At 29.1% G+C, this 23,711-nt stretch overlaps 3 protein-coding genes across 5 annotated transcripts; all 3 read left to right on the top strand.

The window, feature by feature from the left end:
- The first annotated feature begins 49 nt into the window (after positions 1-49).
- Positions 50-6,577, top strand: LOC149880783 (uncharacterized). 3 transcript variants are annotated; one of them, XM_090069450.1, is made up of 6 exons: positions 50-208; positions 375-475; positions 827-902; positions 3,305-3,533; positions 3,684-3,739; positions 5,380-6,577. In XM_090069450.1, the coding sequence occupies exons 1-6, from the start codon at positions 125-127 to the stop codon at positions 6,526-6,528; spliced, it is 1,695 nt and encodes a 564-aa protein (XP_089925576.1). In that variant the 5' UTR covers positions 50-124; the 3' UTR covers positions 6,529-6,577. The 3 variants fall into 3 exon arrangements, with proteins under 3 accessions (XP_089925576.1, XP_089925578.1, XP_089925577.1); XM_090069452.1 differs by having other exon boundaries at positions 69-251; positions 3,305-3,599; XM_090069451.1 differs by having other exon boundaries at positions 78-251.
- An 8,315-nt stretch (positions 6,578-14,892) lies between these two features.
- LOC145194534 (uncharacterized) lies at positions 14,893-23,269 on the top strand. Its single transcript, XM_090068821.1, has 3 exons — positions 14,893-16,066; positions 20,949-22,318; positions 23,093-23,269. Exons 1-3 carry the CDS (start codon positions 15,049-15,051, stop codon positions 23,096-23,098), a joined length of 2,394 nt encoding a protein of 797 aa, XP_089924947.1. The 5' UTR covers positions 14,893-15,048; the 3' UTR covers positions 23,099-23,269.
- On the top strand, positions 17,029-19,929 carry LOC149880782 (zinc finger MYM-type protein 1-like). Its single transcript, XM_090068820.1, has 2 exons — positions 17,029-17,091; positions 17,297-19,929. Exons 1-2 carry the CDS (start codon positions 17,070-17,072, stop codon positions 19,726-19,728), a joined length of 2,454 nt encoding a protein of 817 aa, XP_089924946.1. The 5' UTR covers positions 17,029-17,069; the 3' UTR covers positions 19,729-19,929.
- Positions 23,270-23,711: the final 442 nt, after the last annotated feature.

The following is a 23,711-nucleotide window of genomic DNA, read 5'->3' as shown; positions in this document are numbered from 1 at the left end:
TTGTTGTTGCTTTTACAATGTCCATTAACTTTTCTACTCTTTCTATTTTTATTGGAATAATTTTAACCTAAGATTTTTATTCAGCACATTTAATATATTAAACAACTGCAGACTGTACATAAAAATGCAATGTGCATCCTGGCTAGCTGACCTTTTTAAAAAGAGTAATACTGAAGAGCTGTCACCTGAGTGGTTGCTCATAAATAAAGTAATTTTCTGTTGATGTTGTTGTTGTTGTTGTTGCTGTTATTGTGAGTAGTCATTAAAGTTTAGAAAAAATTTCTTAGTTTTCTTTTTATGAATGATTTTACTTTTAACTTTTAAATTTTTTTGAATTTAAAAAAAATATTTGTAAATTTTATTGACTTTTTTAGTTCATTGAGCGGAATGACAATGGTCTACTCTGTGAAGCCAGTGATAAAACACATCGTATTAAGGCATTTCTTACTAGTGAGGCAATTCAAAGCTTCGAAAAGTGTGTTGAGTTAATTGTTATAAGTTTTATCCTATATTTTTTTCTTTTTTCTTTTATATAACAATTTTAAACAAAAGTTATATTGTAGCTGTTTAATCTAAGTAACATCATTTTGTATGAAGGTTAATTTTCTTTTAAAGACCATTATTAACATTAAAAAACTGTTTATACAGAACAGTTTTTAAAGATTATGAGGTAGATTTTTGCAGTAAAAAGGTTTCAATGAAATCATTTGAAATAATTTTCATTTTTGGTCATATTTGATATTGTTCAGTTACTATTTTCTATTAGTAAATTTTTTTTTATTTTTTTTTTTTTTGTTATTGCTTTAAATTATTTATTATTGCTTAGTATGCGAGATCTTCATATTCGACACATTAAAGGGGGATTAATACTTTGCCAAAAGTATAGTTTAAATTCTTTTTATGTAAGTTAATTTTTTTATTATCTTTAAAACATATAAATAAACATATACATACATATATGTATGTATGTATGTATGTATGTATGTATGTATGTATGTATGTATGTATGTATGTATGTATGTATGTATGTATGTATGTATGTATGTATGTATGTATGTATATGTATGTATGTATGTATGTATAAAAGCACTAAGCAAGCTTAGCTGTATATGTGTATGTGTATATATATATATATATATATATATATATATATATATATATATATATATATATATATATATATATATATATATATATATATACATATATATATATACATATATATATACATATATATATATATAAATATATATATATATATAATATATATATATATATATATATATATATATATATATATATATATATATATATATATATATATATATATATATATAAAGTGAGCTACAGCTGCATGCCGAACATAAAAGACATCATAAATTCCCACAACCAAAGCATTCTGCAAAAAAACCAGCAGCAAAAAAACCTTAACATTAGAGAAAAAACCTGTAATTGCATTGATAAAACTAAGTGTCCTTTACATCAAAGTTGCCTTACAAAAAACATAGTCTACCAAGCCACCTCCTCCTCCAGCAACCCAGTAATGAAAGAAAAAATATATTACGGCATCAACAAAACACCTTTCAAACTAAGGTACACAAACCACCAAAAATCCTTTAACATTGAAAAATGCAAGAATGACACAGAACTATCAAAAGAAATATGGAAAATAAAAGAAGAAAATTTCACACCTATTGTTAAGTGGAAGATAATCAAACATTGCAAACCGTACAACCCCGCCACCAAATGTTGCATGCTATGCCTGCATGAGAAGTACATGATTATTATGTTTAATGAAGGTACCTTATTGAATAAGAAGAATGAATTGGTTTCAAAATGCAGGCATAGAAATAAATTTCTTCTTTCGAAATTTGATACTGGTGACTATGCCTATATTATTTCTTTCTTTTCTTTTCTTTTCTTTTCTTTCCTTTTTTTTCTTTTCTTTTCCTTTTCTTTTCTTTTCTTTTCTTTCCTTTTCTTTCTTTTTCTTTTCTTTCTTTTCTTTCTTTCCTTTCTTTTCTTTCTTTTCTTTCTTTCCTTTCTTTTCTTTCTTTCTTTTCTTTTCTTTTCTTTTCTTTTCTTTTCTTTTCTTTTCTTTTCTTTCCTTTTCTTTCTTTTTCTTTTCTTTCTTTTCTTTCTTTCCTTTCTTTTCTTTCTTTTCTTTCTTTCCTTTCTTTTCTTTCTTTCTTTTCTTTTCTTTTCTTTTCTTTTCTTTCTTTCTTTTCTTTTCTTTATTTCTCTATTGTTTTCTTTCATTTCTTTACTTCTTTATTGCTTTCTTTCTTTATTTCCTTTCTTTCTTTCTTTATTTCTTTTCCTTCTCTTTTTCCTAATATGACGTCAGAGCACTCGATACAGTAATTTTTGCAATTTTTAACAGTTTTTATAGATTTTTGATTTGTATTTCATGGCTGATGATTGCCACTAGGCATGAAACTTTAAGTACCATACATAGTTGTTGTTTCCTCGTTTTATATATATATATATTGCTCTATTTATACAAAATATTGAGCACTCTTATACGAACAGGAGATATTGTATTTGAATATAATACAACTTGAAATAGCTATATATATATATAGCTAAGCTTGCTTAGTGCTTCTTGGATCCCTTTATTGACATTTCAATTAATTTAAACAAAAGTTTTTAAAATTAAAGTTCGGATTTATCTCTAAAATCCTTTAGTATTTGAAAGTAAAGAAAATTTTTTCCTTAAAAGTTTTTTAAAATATTTTAGTTACAGTTTGTTCTAGAAGTTGAAGCTATATTTTTAAATGTTTTGAGGGGGATGCTGTTGTTGATCTCAACAAAAATATTAGAAAAAAAAAAAAATTTGTTTCATAGTCATTAAATAAATTCCAAAGCAATATCATTTGCAATGCCCAGAAATCTCTGTCAAAAATAAAATATACCAAATGATGCAAACAGGCCAATATGTAAATTCTGAACTAATTAAATAGTAAAAATTTATCATCCGTTAATTAAGTTTAAGATTTCTCCACTATTTAAAAAAAAAAAAATTTTAAAACTAAAATCAAATGACAAAGGTGTTGATAAATACAACTTGACAAATGTTTTGCTAAATTTATAATTCAATTGTTAGTACTTTGGAAATGTAGTAACCTTGTGATGATTTTATATATAGTCAAGAATATTTAGAAACACTTAATAAATTAGTCATGTAACTTTGCTTGTCAATAAGTTTAAAATATTTTGTGTATATATTTTTATTTAATCAGTGTAAAATTTTTGTAAATAGTTCTGTGAATTTTTTTAGCTGATATATTTGAAATATTTTCAGCCTTCTAGTTTCAATATCTACCTTAAAGTTGCGTTGTTTGATTCTCCTGGAGGTTTAAGCACTACCCAGAATTGTGATCATCTTCCTTACTTAGAGACACCAAATGAAATTAAATCAGCTATGTGCCACGAAGTGTACCAAAATTTTATAAATACCTCTGCTAGTAACAAAAAAAGAGATTGGGTCCTTAATAATCAAGAAGAAGAAAAGATTTTAAAAGACATTGAAGGTTTGGAGATTTTCTAATAAAAAGACATTGAAGGTTTGGAGATTTTCTAATAAAAAGACATTGAAGGTTTGGAGATTTTCTAATAAAAAAAATCAAAAAAACAGTAGAAACATCCGTAATATCTATGTTATCGTTTTTTTCTTTTTAAAGGTTGGAGCGAGAAGGCTGAGTTCATGCTGGATGACAGTTGGTGTGCAACACCAATGGTTAGTGTTCCTCTCAGTTAGCATATGCTGCTGAAACTTCTCAAATTTACTTTTTAAGAAGCAATTGCATTTTTGATATTTTTTTAAAAAAAGCAGTAATATTTAATTTAATATATCATTATACAGTACTCTCAAAAAAAAAAAAAAAGGTGCATTAAGATTTTTTTTTATTTGTGAGAAGAATTTTTGTCTAACAAATCTTGCATCATGGGTGACATTGTAAATCTTGCGTCATGGGTGACATACTAAAACATACAAATTGCATATAAAAAAAGTCTTCAAGCATAATTTTTGCATAGATTTATGTTGCAAATTTTGTTTGGAACTCTCCAAATCTAGCTCTTCCTTTAGGCTATTTATGGATCTTATTCGGGTCTTGACTAATTCTTTGTCCATCCAAGTGTAAGTAAATTCAATTGGAATCACATCGAGCTGGCCAGAGCAATAAATCTGTTTCATTTCACACTTTCAATTTTTATCAGCACAAAAACGAGTTAAAAGTTTTAACTTGAAAAATTTTGTTTTATGTAAAAGATTGCTTAAAAAATACAAAAGACATGGTTAATGCAAGCTTAAATAAGCCTGGAATTTAAAAACAATTTTCTGCTACCATTTTGATCATTTTGTTAAAATTTAAAATTATTTCTATCAATAGACCCTAGTCACGGATCGTGGTTGCGCCACGAAATGGCCTTCAGTAAAGGTTGCCATGACAATGATGAGTTAAGGTTTTACAAGGATGCATGTTTCAATTACATTTGGGGATCTCAGGACTTAGTAATAGGAAACTAAAAAACTGGTGTATGATGATCTTTCATTAAAGGAGGTTTCTCAAGGGTACCCAGTTCAGAGTTCTATAAAGTTCTATAATTCTATAAAGGACGACACTAGTGCCATCTTTTCAATGTTACGAATGATTTTCTTGGTAATCTCAAACCTGAAAAATTACGAAAAGTTGGCCGACAATTTTCCTAAAAATAACGATGATAAAACAAAGTTCAAACATTTTTTGTTGCAAGCGACGAACAATGCGGAAGAATCTAAAGTAACAAAAGAAATGGTAACAATGAAGATGGTGGAAGGCTAGTATTGATGCTTAAGTAGAAATTGAAGAATGGTGTCTCTTAAAAAATTCAAACCCAATGAGGTTTTTAAATATATGAAAAATTCATTTATGTTTTTCTATCTGTGCATAAGAAAAGAGTGGGTAATTTTTCCCTCTTGATTTTTCTGGTTTTATCCTTTGGGTTACATTTAATGTTTATGAGTTGTTTTCTTTCGTAACCTGAAAAAGTGCCAGCTGAACTTTTCATTTGCAAAATCATGCTGACTTAGCAATTGTCCGAATATGTATTAAACTTAAAAATTAAAATATCTATTAAAAACTTTAAAAATTAAGATATGTATTAAAAAGTTACATCTGCTCTGAATAGTCTGATATGATCTTTGAATTTTGTCCATCGGAATCGCAAAATTTTTTTTATCGTTGTTGGGTTGTGCAGCCTGATATAAAAAAATCTTGCGATAGTTTTGAAATGATGTGATATAAAAGAATTTGAAAAATTTTTGTTTATTTTCTGAATTTACTCTTACAAATCTGATGAATACAACTAGAGCACGCAAATTTTTTTTTTTTTTAGATTACCTTAACTCCACCTTCTAAGAAACGAAGAATCTTCTCAAGCGAAAAAGTATCAACTGACGCGCCTTTTCGCCTACCTTCTTTCAATTCTCAACATGTGTCAGAGAATCTTCATTCAACGCAATCCTGTAATACACATTTATTAAATAGACATTCTTTAACAGAAAATTCTACAAAGGTTCAGAACTCTACTGTGCGTTTGTCACCTGTTTCAACCCAAAAACTATTTGATCACTCTAACACTTGTTTGATTGGTGAAATCCAGCAGCAGTCTTCGCTCGATGTATTTGAGGATGTACAACCGGAATCTGAACACAAGCAATTCGTCGGTATTTTGTCAACTGACTTAAATAAAAGCGTAGTTACTAGGAGTGATACACGAGATAATCTATCACATCCTGAGATCTTAAAAAGAAATGCTGCTGATATTCAAATTGAGACTAGACAAGATGAAAGTGTTATTTCTCTATCTGGTTCTTTATTAACAAACAGTCAAGAAGATAGAAAAGTTAGCAGTCTTGAAAGTTCATTGGGTTCGCCCTGTGTTTTAGACAATACAGAAACAGTTATAGAATTATGCTCCTCTGGTAATAGTATTTTAGAATGTAATGTTCCTCCATCGAGTGAAATTCTGCCAAAATGCAGCTCTTTTATCGCCGACATTGATATTACGAAAAAGAATTATGGAGATAATGATGTTACAAAAACGCATTGTAGCGATGTTGATTTTCACATCGATCACTACAAAAATAATAATCACAAAGAAGAGATATCAAAAAAAGTTTCCAGCGACGAACAGAAAATCGTTATTGGTGATACAAAGTCCTCTTTTGAAAACACTTTAGTGTCAGAGATCGATCTTTATTTATATAATCTGAAAAACAGCGGCGATTCTGAAGTTGCAAATCTGGCTTGTAAATCAGTAAAAAGTTGTCGAAGAATGTCAGAATTGCTGCGTTCATGGGCAGGTCTTGCTGTTGTTAATGAACAAACGCATATACCTGTAAGAAAATCAAGGGCTCCTTTGTGTAATCACGAATTGGATCCAGCTTGCTCGAGTTGCTGTTATCAAATACATCTTGAACTACTTTCTCAAGCAGAAGATCTTGAACTTGCTTCTGAAATTGAGAAAACGTTTGTTTTCTGATGCAATATCTTTTTTTATAAAATATAAAGATTGCCATAAATACTTTAAATGCGGTAGAACCTCAAAATTTCGATCATCTGAAAAATAGTTCTCATTAAAGTTAAAGCTCCCATCAAAATTATTCTAAATCAAAAGCTGTTCTAGTAAAGAATACAAGCAAAACTTGTGGCTCTCAGTACAAATGATTTTGTTTCATATCTTTAAAACTCTATATACTGATATCTTACTGATGGTTCTAGTTTCTTAAAAATCTTTTAATATATTGAAGTCGTTCTAATGATTTTTAATTCAATAAGTTAAATTTATTGCTAGAGATAAGATTTGGCACCTTAACTAACCAACGTTGAAAAAAATTCTCTATAGCGTAATAGCTAATCTAAATAAAAGAAATAACTTGAGACGGTAAAAAGGTTTAAAAGGTGCGAGGTAAAAACAAGAAACACCAGTTTTTATAGATTTTAAGATGCTGTCGTTACGTTATACTGTTGAGCACGTATAGTACTTAATGTAAACATTTAAGGTGGCTATACGCGAACAAAAAATTTTTTTTCAAGTTTTTCAAATCTTGAAGACAAACACATTATCTTGATATATCACTCTACTTGATATTTGTATAAAAATGGTTTTTAAAGGGTGTTGATACATAGAGAAAAAAAACTGTATTTTATTACATTTATTTTATTATTTACATTACAATTGATTTAATAACTTCATCTGGTATCGGTTTTCCTCGATAGCTCTTATGTTTTCTAAAAGATATACTTGATACTTTTGGATGATTACTTACTAGAAGGTACTGCATCTAATTCATCATTGTGTTTAACAAGATATGGTTATGAGAATATTATGCAATCTTTCAATTATAACACCTGATGACTAAAAAATGAGACAACTTTAAAATTGTTATTATAGCCATAGTTACATAGCTATCAAATTTAATTTAAAATAAATTTATAAACAATTATATGATATTTAAAAAAATATATTTATTGGTTTTCAATAACATCATTAAAAGCAATTCGACCTAGACAAACTGAAGTCATTGAGGCATAACGTTTTGCCACTTCCGGATCCATTTTGTTAAGACAATTCACGATACGCCGTTTGAGTTGAGGAAATGTTTCTTGCTTGCCAATTAGCCTCGTAGACTAAGCGTTTCAACTGACCCCAAAAGTCCTCAATCGGTCGAGCTTCTGGTACATTGGGTGGATTTTTTACCTTTGGCAGGTATTTGATGTTATTGGCATCGAGAAAAGAAACCACTTCATTTGCATAGTGCGAGCTAGCTAAATCTGGCCAGAACAAGTATTCTTCATTTTTATAATATTCATCAATGAAGGGTATTAACCGCTTGCGGAGACATCCGATGTATGCTTGTTTGTTGATTGCCTGGCTACTTTCAAAAAACATTGGTTTTGAAGTCCCTTTGGGCGATATAATCAAAGAGACTAGCACCTTTTCCTCGTACTTTTTCTTTCTTTTGACGTCGCTAGTTGTAGATGACACGTTGCTAGAATAGAAGCCATCGTTGCCAGCCAATGTTGTATTCGCATATGAGAAATATGATTCGTCTTCCAAGACAAAATCAAAATTCCAAAAATTGCGATATATATGCCGACACAAAGGTTTGATTCGAGCTAATTGGCTTTCGCTTCGATGTGGAATCTTTTTCTTCTTGTAATATCTAATATTTGTCTTGTTTTTAAGAATTTTAGATATATACGATTGGTCACAATCGAATCTTCGAGCTACTTGACGTTGTGAAACACCGTGATGATGATCAAATGCTTTTTTCAATTGGTCTATGTGCTTTTTGTCCATTTTTTTCGCCTTTGGACCGCTACCTTTATTTCGCTGATAGCCTAAATTTTTATCTACACGTTCTAGAGCACGATACATGGTCGCTTTCGATGCTCCTTCATCTAGAAAGTGTTTTACTGTGAAGATTTTCGGCTTTTTCAGATGCGAATTTCTAAATTGGCAAAGGCGTTTTCTTAGGTCTTCTTGCAAACTTGTTTTTTACGGAGCCATTTTATTTAATATTTTAAAACTATAATATAATTTTAATAGAGTATTAAATTCCCTATAAGTATACTAATTTATTTCAATTGCATGATTATGAATAGCATACATATATTGATTTAAATTTTTTCTCATTTTTTAGTCATCAGGTGTTATCACAATCAACTTTAGTAATTTCAGAAAAAAATTTACTATTTTTAAATGCTCTGCTGGCAGTATTGCCGTCATTGGTATTTGCAGACCCAGTCTTAGGCATGTCAACACATAAGCTTAACCGTTCTCTGAAGAGTAACTGAATCTCTTCAGAGATTAAAATCTTTTTTTTAAGTCTACAGATAATTTTTCCTCAAATGTTTTTGGTTTACACTTTTTAATTTCAATTTTAAAACTCAAATGAAGAATAAATTCCAAGCATTTTATCCAGCAATGCAAAGCTGAAATTCCGAGCCCCAAGGCTTACTGATTCTCAGTTTTTGCTTTTAATAAATCAATATTGTTTATTTCGTTGGGTTTAGCATTGCAAACATTGCAGGATTGAGTGGATTTTATCTCCGTAAGTGTGTTAACTACTTTATTATCAAACATTGTAAGATCAACTCTACAGCTGATATTAAAGGTCACCTTTCTTCATGCAACATCAAAAACTTTGCAAAACGTCTCTAAGGTATATATTTGATTTTTTAGATCTGATTCTTCTTCTCTGGATAAAATTGGACTCTCTCTTTTATATTGTAGATAAAGAGGTCGACAAATGTGACAACTTGAAAGATTTCCATTTTTCCTTTATATTACAGGAAATGTTAAAGTTGTTCAGTTAAACTTTTTCAAACATGTTGTATTTATCAAATAATAAATACTTTCAAAAATGGCGGAAAACAAGGTTTTTAAGTGTTTATCAACATTGGTATTTCTTTAATAACTTCCAACACTGCAGGAGACCGCAGTAATCCCTTTATAATTTAAAAGTAGAAATGTTAATTAACTAGAAAAAATGAATATATTTTTGGAACTCGATTGAACATTTTTTTAGCTGATATATAAACCAAAAAAATACAATTACTTGCGACCTTTTTTTAGAAAAGTCTTTAAATTTAAACAAAAAAATCAGACTTTTTTTTCTTTTTAGTAAATTTGAAATATATAGAGCAAAAAGATTATCTTCAAAATAAATATACACTTTTATTTAAACTAAAAAAATACTCAATTTTAGTTAAATAAAAATCTCACATTTTTCAGATTTCTTTGAAAATAGTATCAAATTTTTTTACTCCTTTTAACTATAAAACAAAAGTTTTATGAAACAATTATTTATGCATTTGAAATAAAAAGTTATTGCAATTTAATATTACTTAAAAAAGGGCACTTAATTTAAAGAAAAGTTGTGAGGGGTTTATTACCATTTTTGTTGTTGTTTTGAGTCACTGTGCGACGTGGGCAAATGTGACGTTTGAATAATGTTGGCAACTAACGTCGGCAATCCTGAATGACATTGAGAAAACGTTGATTGCTACAACATCCAACCACTGTTCTCTAAAATTATGTTACTATAGAGATGAAAACATCCAACCAACGTCAGCATTCTGATATTCGTAAAATGTTGGAACAACGTCAGCTATCGACATAGATTGCAGCGACATCAAACTAATATTGGCCAAGCGTTAAAATATATACAAATACACGGACATTTTCTGAAGTGGTTTAAAACGCTGTTCAACATGTGAAATCGACCAAGTTGGGCATTTTTACAAAGGAATTTCCTTAAACAATTTTCCCAAGTAAAAAACTTTTATCAGTACTTTTTTGGGTATTTTCAGTGTAAAAGCCAGTTTTGCATGTACTGAATATATGTATACTACCAATTATAGTTTGCCAAATTACTAGGAATAGTTTTATAATTGGCCAGGAATTTACAAAATATATTATTAATTTCTTAGCAAAATATGATGCTTATTTTGAATTTAAATTTCTTTCTCTCTCTATGTCGAATTTGAATCTAGTAATAAATAAATTTATAATAATATAAATTTATAATAATATAAAATATATTTTTTAGTAATTAGGGGTAGTAATTATCTACTCAACTTGTTATTTTATTAAGGCTTTTTTAGCCAAAGTTTATTTGATATTTCCTCTTATATACAATCAAAAATGAATTCTTTTTATAAATTAAACTACTAAACCTCGATCCTTTGCAAAAGATTTGAATAACTTTTGAACACATTAAGTTTACTACTTTACTGAAATAATAATTTATTAATGCTTTGCTAACTTTTTATATTTCTGTTTAATAAAATGTTGAACTAAACAATATACTGTAGTATTTTTTTGTTTAATTTAATTTTTTTTAGATAGCTATTTACGATTACTTACTTGATATAAAGTGACATTATGAATTAATAGTGATAGTGGTCTAATTTATAGTTTTTGTCGTCAATTCTTTTTTAACTATAATTGTTTAAAACATCTATTTAATATAATTGTAAAAAAATACAACCAAAGAAACAATCAGTGATTACATAAAGTAAAGTTCATTGAGATTGAAAAGAACGCAACTATTAGATGACTTAATCGCATGATGCTTACGGTTTTATTTCAAAGTTTCAAAACAGTTACATTACATTACTTACTATATATTATATGGGCAAATAACTAAAAAAGCTGTTTAAAAACATTTTGTACATATTTTTATCTCAACTGTATTAAAAAAAAAAGGGGGGGGGGGGGGTAAAGTTGAGTAAAAATATGAAAAAGTAATGCTCTAAAACTTTAAAGCCCAGTAAATAATTAATTTTTTAATGTTTACTTTAACTTTTTTGGGGCGATATGTGCGCAAACAATTTGTGTGGAGCATTTTGCTATACGTGTGGAGATTAATGAATTTAAGACAAAGTTTTAAAAACAAGCATGATGTTTGTAAAAATGCTGTAAATACTAATCTATCATAAGCCATTTTTGTATAGTGAAATCTATTTATATCTTTAAAATTAAGTTTTGATGTACGGATGCCGTAGTTAAGCTGTGCTACAGCTCAAATTATTAGAAAACAAGTTTGCAAAAAAAAAATTTTTTGTGCGTGCAATTCTTTAAAATGTTTATGTGCACTAGCTTTATGTGTTATTTACATTCACACACGCGCACAGCTTTATGTGTTATTTGCACTCACACACGCGCACAGCTTTATGTGTTATTTGCACTCACACACGCGCACACCTAGTGATGCTAAAAATTTTTTGTAAATATTTACTTTTAATAATTCTTCAGGTGCTAAATGTCTTTTTTTGATCCTACCAGTGCAGAGGTTCAATATAAAGCAACAAATCATCTAAGGTATACTGAGGATCGTGTAAATAGTGAGAATAGAGAACATGCGCCAAATAGAGAACATGCGCCACTATTGAGGCAGTATCTGGCAATTCTTAAAAATAATTTTTTTAAATTATTTAATCTTAAATTAATACAAAATAAGTTATTTTCTTAAATTACCATTTTCATTCTACCGCTTGCAGCTATGTAGTTGCTGATCACAATGACGTTGATTAATCAATCGTTGGACATGTTATTCCAACTTCATTTTATTTTTTTACACTGCCAGGTGACTTTCCAAACAAAACATATACGTCGATACAGATTCGTTCTTTTTTTTTCTTTTTTTTTTCTTCTGATAATTTAATTCTGATTTTTCTTAGGAAAACAACTTTTTTCGTTGTTTTGGGAAATATCAGCAGCCCCACTTTTTGAGTATAACCTGCGGTCACTAAAGGGTTTTCATATCATACAATAAACATAAAAACGGTTTTCTTTTAGTTTTTAAGCGATCAGAATTAGGCCAATTAGATGCCCTTAGTCATGACTGGGCGAGAAAAAAAGCTTAGGTCTTATGTGAGTGACTGAATATAAAAAAATAAAGAGCTTAATTAATAAGCAATTAAAAGTTTCATTGCTGTGTTAAACGGATCGTGATCCAAAGTTTTTTCAAAACTTATTTCTGGCATTAGGAGCATTTAAAAATGATTCAAAGTTATGAAATACATAATCGCTTCAGAGAGCAAACAGTAATTTGAGCACATTAACTCCTATTTTTTAAAGAAAAATCTAAGCATCTTTTTTACACCAATTCCATGGTAAAGCAAGAACAAAAATGTAGATAAGGCCATAAAGAATAGCTCTTGAGTAGAGCGTAGAGAATAATTTTTCCCGAAAGATAAAAATTGTAATGAAATTAGCTTTTATTTTAATAACCATTAATTCAAATCTTTTCCAGTAAAAAATGAGTCTCTAAAATTTATACAAACAATAGAACGAAAATAGTTATAATTAATAAAATTTTTAGAAAAGAAAAGACTATAATTAAAGTAAAACTTTTACGTAATATTTTGAGGTTTTGATATTCTAAGCTTTTATATTTACAAATCTAAACACTATAGCTTAATCCCTTGTTAATACATTGGCGTTCAGGATTTAATTCAACGTAAGGTCGCTATTACCAGTAAAAGAATTGTAATTCAATGGACTGTTTTATCGAAAGGATAAAGGAATTAGACCCCCTTTTTTTTTAACTTAGAACTGTGATTTAGAATTGTTTAAGAAGCTAAAATTAACAAGTTTTAACAAAAAGTCAATTTATGCTCAATAGATGAAGATAAGAAAATTAGATACAAAGATGAATATTTATTATTTTGGTTTTAGCTATTCTGCTTGACAAAGACAAGCATATTTTTAAAAGAAATACTCAGTGCTAACAAGAAGCCAAAGGAGAACAGTTTTTAATAGAACTTTGCTTTAAAGGAAAAACCTGCGAAAACGTAACAATTATTTTCTGCAACAATTTTTTTTATCAGTGATTGAAGCTTGTGTAAAGTTTTAGTTGTAATAATTTCATTGTTGCTGAAGTTGATTTGTAATTTACCGAACGATGCATACTACTCTTAGTTTAAGCCTTAAATGTTGATTGATGCAAGTTTTAACAATAATACTACAAACAAAAGAAACCTAGTTTGATAACGCTGAAGGAATATTAATCGACTACTGTGAATAAACTTTGCATTAAACAAAAAATATTCGAAGTTTGTTAATATTTGTTGAAGAGTTGTTGGTAAATGTTGTTGTAAATGTTGGTTGGTATATGAGATTTTTAATATAAGACATGTTAATATATTTAATATGTTAACATGTCTTATATTAAAAATATGATAATATATTTGTTAATATTGATTAATATTTGAAGCTTGTTGAAGAGTTTTTAGTTAATTAAAAAAAAACAACTTGAATCTGAAATAAAATTAATTATCTTAAAGTTTTATAAAAATTACAAAAATGAATGAAATAAGCCTTATGCTTCGTTAGTGGAAATTACTGAGCCTAGAAAAGTGCTTGCTTATAACAAAAATGATTAAAAAAATTAATTGAATGAATAGAGTATTAGAAGAATTAATGATTGTAATTATTTGGGGTAAAGTTTTCAGCTGAATAAAATTAGACCATTTAACGAATAAAGTTAGACATTTAAAAATGGAAGAAAATTAAGTTGGTCAAATGTAAAGATGGACGAAATTATTGATGAAAGATGTCAAAGATGGCAGAAATAAAGAAAATGTAACTAAGTATTTAACAATTCTTAAAATTATTCAAGGTAATGAAAGGTGTACCTAAATTAGGTGTAAAAACTTCTTTTTATTTCATTGTGCTATTTGAGAAAAAAAAAAAAAAATTATTTTTAAAATTTAAAAAGCCTTGATTCGCAATTGCAAAGCGAAATCCGAATAGCCATCTAGAAAAAAAAAAAAGAAAGAAAAACTAAAGAAACTATAAAAATGCTACAATTAAAAAACCATCCATATTGTCAAAGACGTCTGCATGGCATCACGACCAAAAAAGAGCGGGAGATGTTCTTGAGACAGTTATGGTTTTTTGAGATTATCGCATTAGATTACTATGGCTTTTTCTCAAGCTATTGCCATCTATTATTTGGGTATCCTAAGTTAATTTCCTTTGTGTGTGAAAGTTTCCTCACTAAAAATTCACTAACTAATCAACTTGCATTACTCATTTTACTCATAAGTTGAAACTTTGCAGTTTTTTTTCTAATATTTAAGTAAACCTGTTTTAACTCTTAAACACTTAGTTACCAATGCATCTTTTTTTTTTTTTTTTAAAGAACAAACTTCAGCCATCGCAATTGAATAGGAAAGAATTTTGTTTTTGCATTGTGGGAACTTACTTTAGCTTAGGTTTTTTGTTTCCTGACATATTTATGGGAAATGTTATAAATATTTATTGGAATATATATAGTTTGGTATATTTAAAAGAACTGTTCTAATGGCTTTCAACATATTTGTTTTATAGATAAAGTCGCAGTTATGGATTTAAATTCAAAAGCATGATTGTTAAACTTACAAGAAAGTCAATATTAGCTGTTACACATAAACTCAGCAAGTTGTTTTAAATTTGAACATTAGAAAATCTGTAATCTACAAAAATCTTATAACAAAAATACAAAACATGAGAATTCAGAAATACTATTGGGCGCTACTTATCAGCGCGTTTATAACTTACATCGGTTTTTTTGTTTTCTTTTTTAAAAATTTAAAACTTTTTTCGACAATAAATGAACAACAAAAAAATGTCTCTTTAAAAGAATCAACTAAAAAAGACTATAGTTGCGCTATAAATGGCATTTACAGAAAGGTCAGCTTAGACGAAGACGAAGAAGCTGGTTGTCAAGGCCACGTTTCATCCAGCTTGGGCTGCATGTTTGTTAAAAAAACATACCCATACGACAGCAACAGCACTTGTAAAAGAAACCAATCCCTCGAAATTTGCAAGTTTCAAAAACGAAAAACATTACTTTGTGCTAAAAGCAATTGTGCAAACGAACCCGTTTTGATACATGTAATAGATCCCAAGTCAGGTAAAACAACGGTTGCGGAAGACAGCTACAAAACAGACGAAGAATTGAGCAATCTTGTTCTTAAGTATGCAAAACAGTCAGTAGAAAACGGGTTCCGTTTTTTGTTTTTAAGTTGTGGGAAATACGAAAATAAAACACAGCTTCTAATACTGGAGAACTATCTGTTCGCGAAACCTAAAGTTGAAACAAACGCACCCACGAAAAGAAAAATAAATATAAACTTGGTGATGATTGACTCGGTGTCTCGAGCTCATTTTTACCGATCCTTACAAAAGACAACAAAAACACTGAGTGAAATAAACTTGATGAGTGACACAGAAGTTCTTGACTTTGAAAAGTATCAAGCTGTTCACGGTCATAGTATGGAGAACTCGCGAGCATTATTCACAGGAGATGTATTTCCATCAAACTACACAGAAGATATAAAAGAGAGCATGGGTGTAGGCATTGAAGCATTCATGAGTCACTTTAAAAACCTTGGGTACCATACTTTCTTTCAAGACGATATGTGCTGGGAATCTGTATGGGGGATTCGGTTAGATTTAGGGAATCCTGAAGACTGGGTTGAGCTGTTGGAAAAAATTAATCAGTCAGGAATACAGGATACTGGTAAGAAATTATTGTATATAAACTTTTGTCCACTTTTTACTTAAATTACTAAAAGCAAAAGTTCACCGTGAATTATATTATATTAATTATATTAATTATATTAATTATATTAATTATATTAATTATATTAATTATATTAATTATATTAATTATATTAATTATATTAATTATATTAATTATATTAATTATATTAATTATATTAACTATATTATATTAATTATATTAACTATATTATATTAATTATATTAACTATATTATATTAATTATATTAATTATATTATTATGCTTTGATCGTTGATTGTTGATGTGCGCTTATTACATGCAATTTTTGCATAGTTTTAATTGTCATTTAAATAAGATCGCTAAAAATTATTTTTCTGTTCGGTAAAATTGAATCTTTTTTCTTTGAATTTATCTTCTTAAACTTTTAAGTATAAAGCGATGAGTGTTTAATAAAGCAATAAATTTATTTACCTGTAGATCAATAGGATTTGTTGAGCTTTCCTATAAACATATACACTTTTAACATCCTTTGAATGAGATATGACAGACCTATGAAAAAAAAATTAACATCGGTTGATACGTGTCATGAAACCGAGCATTTGATTTGCAGTGATTTTAAGTTAATCTAAGTTAGTTTTGAAAAGACGTTGGGTTTTCCACCAGGGGCGTCGCCTTGGAGGGGGTAGGGGGGGGAGTCTCCCCCTCCCAGAATCTAAAAAAGAGAAAAGTTGGGAATTTCCTTGCCGAGAGTTGGGACAGTTGGGAAATAGGTGATAAAATCAAAAAATACTTTCTAGTTAAATAAAATTAAAATGTTTGCAAAAATCCATCAAAGATCTAATTCTTTTTTGACTTGGACAAATAAACTTTACGTTTATTAAACGACTTATGGCTGTTTTCCACAAGACGAAATAAATTGTGGAGTCATAAAGAAGAGCCCTTTTGATTTCCACGTTGTTTTTTTTTTCGCGCTACTTTTTTTTTGTTATCAACAACAAAAATGGCAGCTGAAAGTTTATGCTGTATGTTTGACTAAAAGCAGTTATTCTTTTTTTTTTTCATACTTTCTACTTTGAAACGTGAATATTTATTTCCATGAATTGATTTCAACATTTGTCTTATTTAATGTTTATAGAAGTTATCACACTTATTAAGAGTGATAACTTTTATAAACATTAAATCAGTTAAAAATTACGGTAAATTATAGTATCTGCATTTGTTTTCCAGCACTAACTATGAAAAGCAAAAGATATAGATTACAATGTTGCGTATGCAAAGCAGTATTTAACAACGACTATAAAACCAGTCATGAAAGATCCGTTCATGGTGGTAGAAAGGTTCATATACAAACAGTGGGAGCCCCAGAGAATCCTTTTCTAGCCTCCTTAGCTTCAAAAAAACGAAAAATGGTACCTCAGCATGCTGGTGATGATGTCGAAGTGGATGATGAAATACAAAGTAGTGAACATACAAAGTTAGACTTGATAATAATTGAAACATCGACTTCAACATGTAGTATATCCATAGAAGAAGAATCAACATCTTCTGATAAAAAATTTGAAGAGGATGCAAGTTCAAAAATTCAAGATAATGATGCAAAAGGGGAAAACTTGGGTTATGTTGTAGTCCAGGAACAAGCAGAGAAACTTACAGAACTAAATTCTAAATCAGATCATTTAAACCAGTTTCCTGACCGAGATGAAAAGGATGACATGAATATTATTAACTTGGATACTTCTGAAGTAAGCAGTGAAACAACAAGTTGGACTTTGCTCATGGGGAATTTAGGTGTTTTAATAGATAATCTTAAAGATTGTAATGACATTTATAAAAAATACTGTAAAGAAGAATTAGTAAATGAAAAATTCGCTGCGATTGAAATTGTAAATGCAACAAGTTCTGTGGTGGAAATGTCAAAAAATGTTTTGAAAATGGGAAATGCTTTTTTAAGAAAACTCGATATCAAAGCTCAAAGTATTATAATTGACAAATCAGATTCATCAGCATTGATAAGCCATGACCCAGGATTACGTCCACATACAATTACAGATAATCAAAAATCGTATTTAATCCAGTTAGGACCACACCAACCAAAACTTGCTAGTTTCCCAAGTGACGGTAAAAATAGATTTAATCCCCAGTGGTACAAAGAGTTTGAACATTTAGAATACAGTACCCAGAAGGATGCCACATTTTGTTTTGTCTGCCGGCTTTTCCCTAAGGTATTTGGAAAGAAGGGAAAAACTGAAGATGCTTGGATAAATGTTGGGGTAAGATCTTGGTCCAAGATGAAAAGCTATGGGAAAGAAAAACTTGGAAAGCTTCAGGCACACTTTACCTCTCAAGCACATAAAGTTGCATTAAGTGAATATTGTCACTTTCTTATGAAAAAAGGTCATATAGATCACCTTATTGATAAATCCAATAGACTTGCTCTTATAGAAGAGCAAAAAATAGAGGTACAGAATAGAAAAACTGTTGAAATTCTTATTGATACATGCAAGACTTTAGGAAGCCAAGGGCTAGCGTTTAGGGAATCGGACAGTGCTAATCAAGGTAACTTTGTTGCAGTAGTGAATCTTATCTCTCGCCACAATCCCACACTAAAAGCCTGGATTGAAGATAGAGCCCTTCGTCCATATAGAGTTACATACACAAGTCCATCGTCTCAAAATGAAATGATTAGTTTAATTGCAACTGAATTAAAGGGAAAGATCATAGAAGAAATTAATAGCTCCAATTTTTTTTCCGTGATGGCCGACACTACTCCCGATATGTCACATAAGGACATAATGAGTATAGTTGTGAGAACAGCCAGTGAAAACGGTGAGATTCGGGAAAGGCTTTTAAAATCCGTTGAATGCACTGATAAGACTGGAAAAGGGATGGCTGAGCTAATTTTATCTTCTTTACATAAAGAAAGCATTGACACATCAAAGATGGCTTTTCAGTCGTATGATTACGCGAGTTCAATGTCTGGACAATTTAAAGGAGTACAAAAGTATGTAACAGAAGAAGTTGGCCATAATGTACCCTACATACCTTGTCAAGACCACAGAACAAACACTGCTCTTGAACATGCATGCAATGTTAATACTTTAATACGAGAATTGTTTAATGTCCTCGAACAGTTGCATGTTTTCTTCACATCAAGCACAAAAAGATTTAGTCATTTAAAAGAAAAACTGGAAGACATTGACAGTGCACTACAGCTTGTAAACCTGTCTAGAACAAGATGGACCGCACGAGCAAAATCTGTTAAGGCTTTAAATCAGTGTTTAGAGAAGGTTGTTGATCTTCTTCAGAGCATCTCAAATAATAAGATTTTTGATACTAACACAAGAACTAAGGCAATGGGACTTCTGAAAAAAGTAACAACTTTTGATTTCATTATTACTCTTTTCTTCATGAAGAATATCATTGAGAAGATAAAAATATTAACAGAAATCTTAGAAAGTCCAAACTTCAATGTTATCGACAGTATAAATGTAATTGAAAGTACTGCCAAGAACATACAAAATATCAGTAACGATACAGATGCTATGAATAATTTGATTGAAAGTGCAGTAATATTTTCTAGGAAATTACACATTGATGCAGAAAATGATTACGAACGACACCATAGATTAATATTCCTTTGTACTAATTCATTTCCGTAAAATTTTAAACTGCTATATATGCTGCCAAAATGGTTTGTAAAGTTTATTGGATTTGTAAATTGTAACATTTTTTTGGACTGATACAGTTTCACTATGAATGGGTAAAACCTTTAGACGTTTTTTGAATTGAATATTTTGTATAAATGTAAAGGAAGCTATGTTTTGTTAAAAGAAGTCAATAAATACTGATAATTGACAATTCATGAAAGTGAGTGCAATGTAGTATAACAATCAGTAGATTTTGTAAATAGGACAAAAATTGATTTTTTGAATTCTTAAATTATAAAAAACAGTTGTGAAAACTATGTTAAGCAGTTGGGAAAAATAAGGTCTCTCCCCCCCCTGGAATTTTCTCACGCAACGCCACTGTTTTCCACTCATGCATTGAATCTCAGTCACCATTTCCCTAGCACAAAAACCACTTGGTTCAAAAAGCTTTTTTTATTTCGTTGATTAGAAAAAGAATTTCTAATCTAGGGCCTATACTCTAATACGTTTTTGTTCAACGAAGCAGCACTAATTCTTTGATAGATAAGAGATAGAAGATAAAAAAGAAATTTTTCAATTGACATAAACATAAGAGCAAAACGACGCAAATGTCAAATAAACTAATGAAATTTAAATAACACTTAATAGAAATGTAATTAAACAAAAACAAAATAAAAGAATGAACCCGAATGAAACAGAAGAAAATAGAATAAAATAGCGTAGATGAAATAAAGCAAAAAAAAAAAAAAAAAAAAAAAAGGAAAAGAAAAGAAAAGAAAAAGTAAAACAGAACAAAATGTATAAAGAATATAAATATAAATAAAAAATATTTAAAAAAATATAAATAAAAAATATAAATAAAAGATATAAATAAAAGATAAAAATAAAAAATATAAATAAAAAATTTGAATAAAAAAATATAAATAAAAAATATAAATAAAAGATATAAATAAAAAAAATATAAATAAAAAGTATAAATAAAAGATATAGATAAAAAATATAAATAAAGAGTATAAATAAAAAATATTAATAAAAACCATAAATAAAAAATATAAATAAAAATATAAACATTCCTGGTTTTTGAAACTTTCTCTTGTGTGGTGGAAAGATTTTTGAACTTGAAGATATTTTGTTTTAGAAAGAAAAATAATTTTAATTGAACCAAAAAACTACAAGAATTTTTTCAATATATTTTTTATGATATTAGTTACAAATTGATTTTTTATTTTCAGGCCTGCTTCATAGCAACTGCAAAGTTCTGACTGGTCTGGGTTTAGAAACTGTATTTAACACAGAAAAAGAAGAGATGGTTTGCTTTAACAACCAACAGCATGATTATTATTATCTAAACTATGTAGAAAATTATTACAAAAGCATACCAGAGGATCAACACACTGTCTCTTATACCGCCCTAATGGTGGCTCACGACTCAGGCGGGATACGTATACAAACCATCGATGAAGATTTGTCACACTTTGTAAAGGAAATGTCGGTGCTTGACAACACTCTAACTGTGATATTCGCCGACCACGGTAATGCTTACACAGACTTTGTTTACCGTGAAACCGACGGGCGTTATGAGATGTTTCATCCTTCTATGTTTATGGTGATACCAAAAGGTGTCAAAGACTACATTGGTGATGAAGAGATGCGTAACTTGAGGCGAAATCAGATGAGGTTGTTTACATTAGTGGATTTTAACAAGATGCTCTTTTATTTTGCTAGAAAGTACGTCGATCCACCCAGCGACAAGAATCTTAATAGAGGACTTGCTGAGATCATTCCAAACAATCGAAGCTGTGACGAACTTCCGTTAGTTATGCCAAATTTATGCATTTGTCAAAACTTTCATTCTGAAGTAAAAAACGACAGCAGTCTTCTGGGTTATTTAGAATTTGCTGTTGGGAAAATAAATAACATGATTACAAATTCGTCGTTGTCTTACGCTTGTAAACGTCTTGTTCCGTTGTGGTTCGAAAATGTCAGAAAAAAGAAAGACGGAGAGTTCTTATTGACTAACTTTGACATTTTTACATCTCCAGGGTTAGGGTCTTCAAATAACATTGAAAAAGTTAATGTTGTTATAAAATCCATTGAAAGTGACTTCATTAATAGTTTTGCAATGAAGCTAGTAGGTTGGGATCGAATCTCTAAATTTGGTGGCTATAGAAAATGCAGTGATGCAGATCAGCAATTTAGATTATGCGTATGCGACTTAAAAAATTCAAACAAAAAAAGAAAGTTTCAAAGTTTGTACAATAGTTCAAGAATCTCTCCAAGATTCAATCTGCTACCTTATGTAACTAAAGAGAAGGTTACAGTACTGAAAAAGAAAAGACTGTTCCTGATTGCTCGTACCTTAAGTGAGCAAGATAAAGATAAAAATTTGATGTTAGTTTCAGTAACTTTTGAAGCAGTATCTGTGTCCACCCAAAGCTATTATGTTAAAGTGAAAGTTAATTCTCTAGATAACCTAAAACCCTCAGTTTTTTCAGCGTGTCATGGTAATGTAAGAAATAATTCAGTCATTTATCTATGCACCTATTCAAGAATAGTGAGCGACGAAAGTGCCACAATTTCTTATTCCGCATTTTTCAAAGAAGTATAGCAGTTTGATATTTATAGTTTAGTTTTTATGTATAATATTTAATTATGGATAAATTTAACAGATTTCAATTATTATTTTACTTATATTTTGTTAAAATTTATTAACTTCATTAATTATTCTACATTGAAAAAAATTCATATGTAGATTAAAGCATCCTTAGACATGAATTTTTAGATGATCAACCTAAAAATTGCAATTTGTTACGATTTCTTAAATGTTTTAAAGAAATTATATGATAAAAAACTTAAGTTGATGTAAACTTTAAAAACATGAAATAAAATACTTGAGTTTAGAAAACTGAGGTATTTTATTTTATGTTTTGGCGTTTCATAAAGTATTTATGTTTTGGCGTTTCATGTGGCATTTATTAAACATATTGTAGACACTTTTATCAATTACTGGAAACATCAACTTTATGCAGAAATTAACTTGAATTATAAAAATGATTGAAAAGGCTAAAAAATATGAGGAAGTAAAAAATAAAAACAAGATCTTAAGTCTATTTATTTATTTTAATTTTTTTTTTTTTTTTTTTGTAATAGTTTATACCCTTTAAAGATATTTATTTTTTTATACCCTTTAAAGATATTTATTTTTTTATACCCTTTAAAGATATTTATTTTTTTATACCCTTTAAAGATATTTATTTTTTTGTCATTTGAGAGATTTGTTGCTTTTATTGAAAAAAAGTGTGAATAAAATTTTTTGCTCATTCGTTAAACAAACTCTTGCCAAATAATGAAATAATTAGTTGATACTTTATTACAGGTCTGAAATGATCGCAGATCTAACTTGGCTGCAGGTCTGGTATGGTTGATTATCCTTGGACTTAACTTGGTTCAAATAAGGTTTCAAATTTTGCTCAGAATCCAATAAGTTGATAGTATGCAAAATGATAGTGAATATGACCATCCATTCAGTGATGAAACAAAGAAAGAAAAAAAAGGTAAATTACTAGTTTATCGACAAGGGATAATTAAACAAAGGGTAATTAAACATTATGATATACCTAAACACAAGCATACTCCAAAAACTAATTAAAAGTTGCAATTAGTTATCAATAAAACCCAAGCACAGATGATACTTTGAAATGTTCCAGTAGAACCATTCAATTAGGATAATTTTTAAACGATGTTTTAAATCAATATTCAGTGATATCAAGATGTTGAGAGAAATTACCGCCTTGAAGTAGAGAAAACCTGCACACTCTTCCTATCTGATGAAGTATCTCATTTGAAAAGTATGCAACTAATAGAAATACTATATTCTGGCTATAATTCTTGCTACCAGGCTCAGCTTTTTCCAAAGAAGATTCTCAAACAATTTTGACTTTTACTAAAATGATAAGAATGGATTTGGGTTGTTATTTTTGAAGTTGAAGCTCTCT

The sequence above is a fragment of the Hydra viridissima genome, unplaced genomic scaffold, assembly GCF_058129835.1.
Source record: "Hydra viridissima isolate aposymbiotic clone 2 unplaced genomic scaffold, HvirCarnegie_v1 scaffold_12, whole genome shotgun sequence".
NCBI classification, from domain to species: Eukaryota; Metazoa; Cnidaria; class Hydrozoa; order Anthoathecata; family Hydridae; genus Hydra; species Hydra viridissima.
This window is presented reverse-complemented; position numbering and strand designations above follow the sequence as displayed.